Source organism: Teleopsis dalmanni, chromosome 1 (genome assembly GCF_002237135.1).
Source record: "Teleopsis dalmanni isolate 2A chromosome 1, ASM223713v2, whole genome shotgun sequence".
NCBI lineage: Eukaryota > Metazoa > Arthropoda > Insecta > Diptera > Diopsidae > Teleopsis > Teleopsis dalmanni.
In genome coordinates this window covers 136265140-136265986 of record NC_051846.1, presented here as the reverse complement: position 1 = coordinate 136265986, position 847 = coordinate 136265140, and the positions used below count along the sequence as shown (strand labels likewise).

The following is an 847-nucleotide window of genomic DNA, read 5'->3' as shown; positions in this document are numbered from 1 at the left end:
AGTGCCTGAAATCCAACTGTAAAACCCGATATCTCAAGAACCCCTCTATATCCAAATAAAGCGCAGTGGAATAAACCACTCAGAAAAACGAACTTTGCCATTCTTTATCATCAACAACAGAGAACATTTAAACTAAATAAAATCGTCATTGTGAAAAATTTACTTAAATTTTGTTTAGCTTATTCAGGTATAACATTATATATTATATACACATATATCTTTATAATATATAAATACAATATCCATATATATATCCATAGCAATATATGGTAAATGATAACTAATTTATATTCAGTACATTTTATGACTTCGGACTGGTGAAATCAGTGGTTCTTCGTAGTCTTCGTAGTCTTTTCCCATCTGAATTTGGCGTTATTCGCTAAAGCAAAAATTCTAAAACACCAATAATATCAAAATAAAAACTATAAGTTTAAAGACTATTTTTTTGATTTTTATTTTTTTCGTTTTTTTTTTAAGTTTTGAATTTTGATTATATATAATATATGATTTAATAATTCTAAAATACATAAATGAGAACATTTTGGATCTAAAAAGCGAAACCAATCGAAACAATAATTCAAATTACACCTCATTACTGTCCATAATACTACAGCTTGAATGTTTAACTTTTAAGTTAGTAATTAGTCTCGCATTACATACGAATATATGTAATATATTTATTAGTAAAATATTAAACATTTTTACTGCGGCTATAAATATATAAGTATGACGGTTTTGTCGTAACTTTTTAAAAAATTATACATTATATTCTTTCATACTTTTTTTTGAGACCAAAAATATTATATAATAATTTATGGGTGGGCTAATTGTTCATTTAAATAAAATA

General features: G+C 24.7%; 1 protein-coding gene across 1 annotated transcript in view; it reads right to left on the bottom strand.

Moving 5' to 3' along the window:
* Nucleotides 1-291: 291 nt before the first annotated feature.
* The window catches only part of LOC119666270, a 2313-nt gene continuing 1757 nt past the window's right edge, over nt 292-847 (bottom strand). Inside the window, exon 3 of the mRNA XM_038075553.1 lies at nt 292-360. Coding sequence (XP_037931481.1) covers nt 292-360 — 69 coding nt within the window. The remainder of the gene's footprint in view (nt 361-847) is intronic.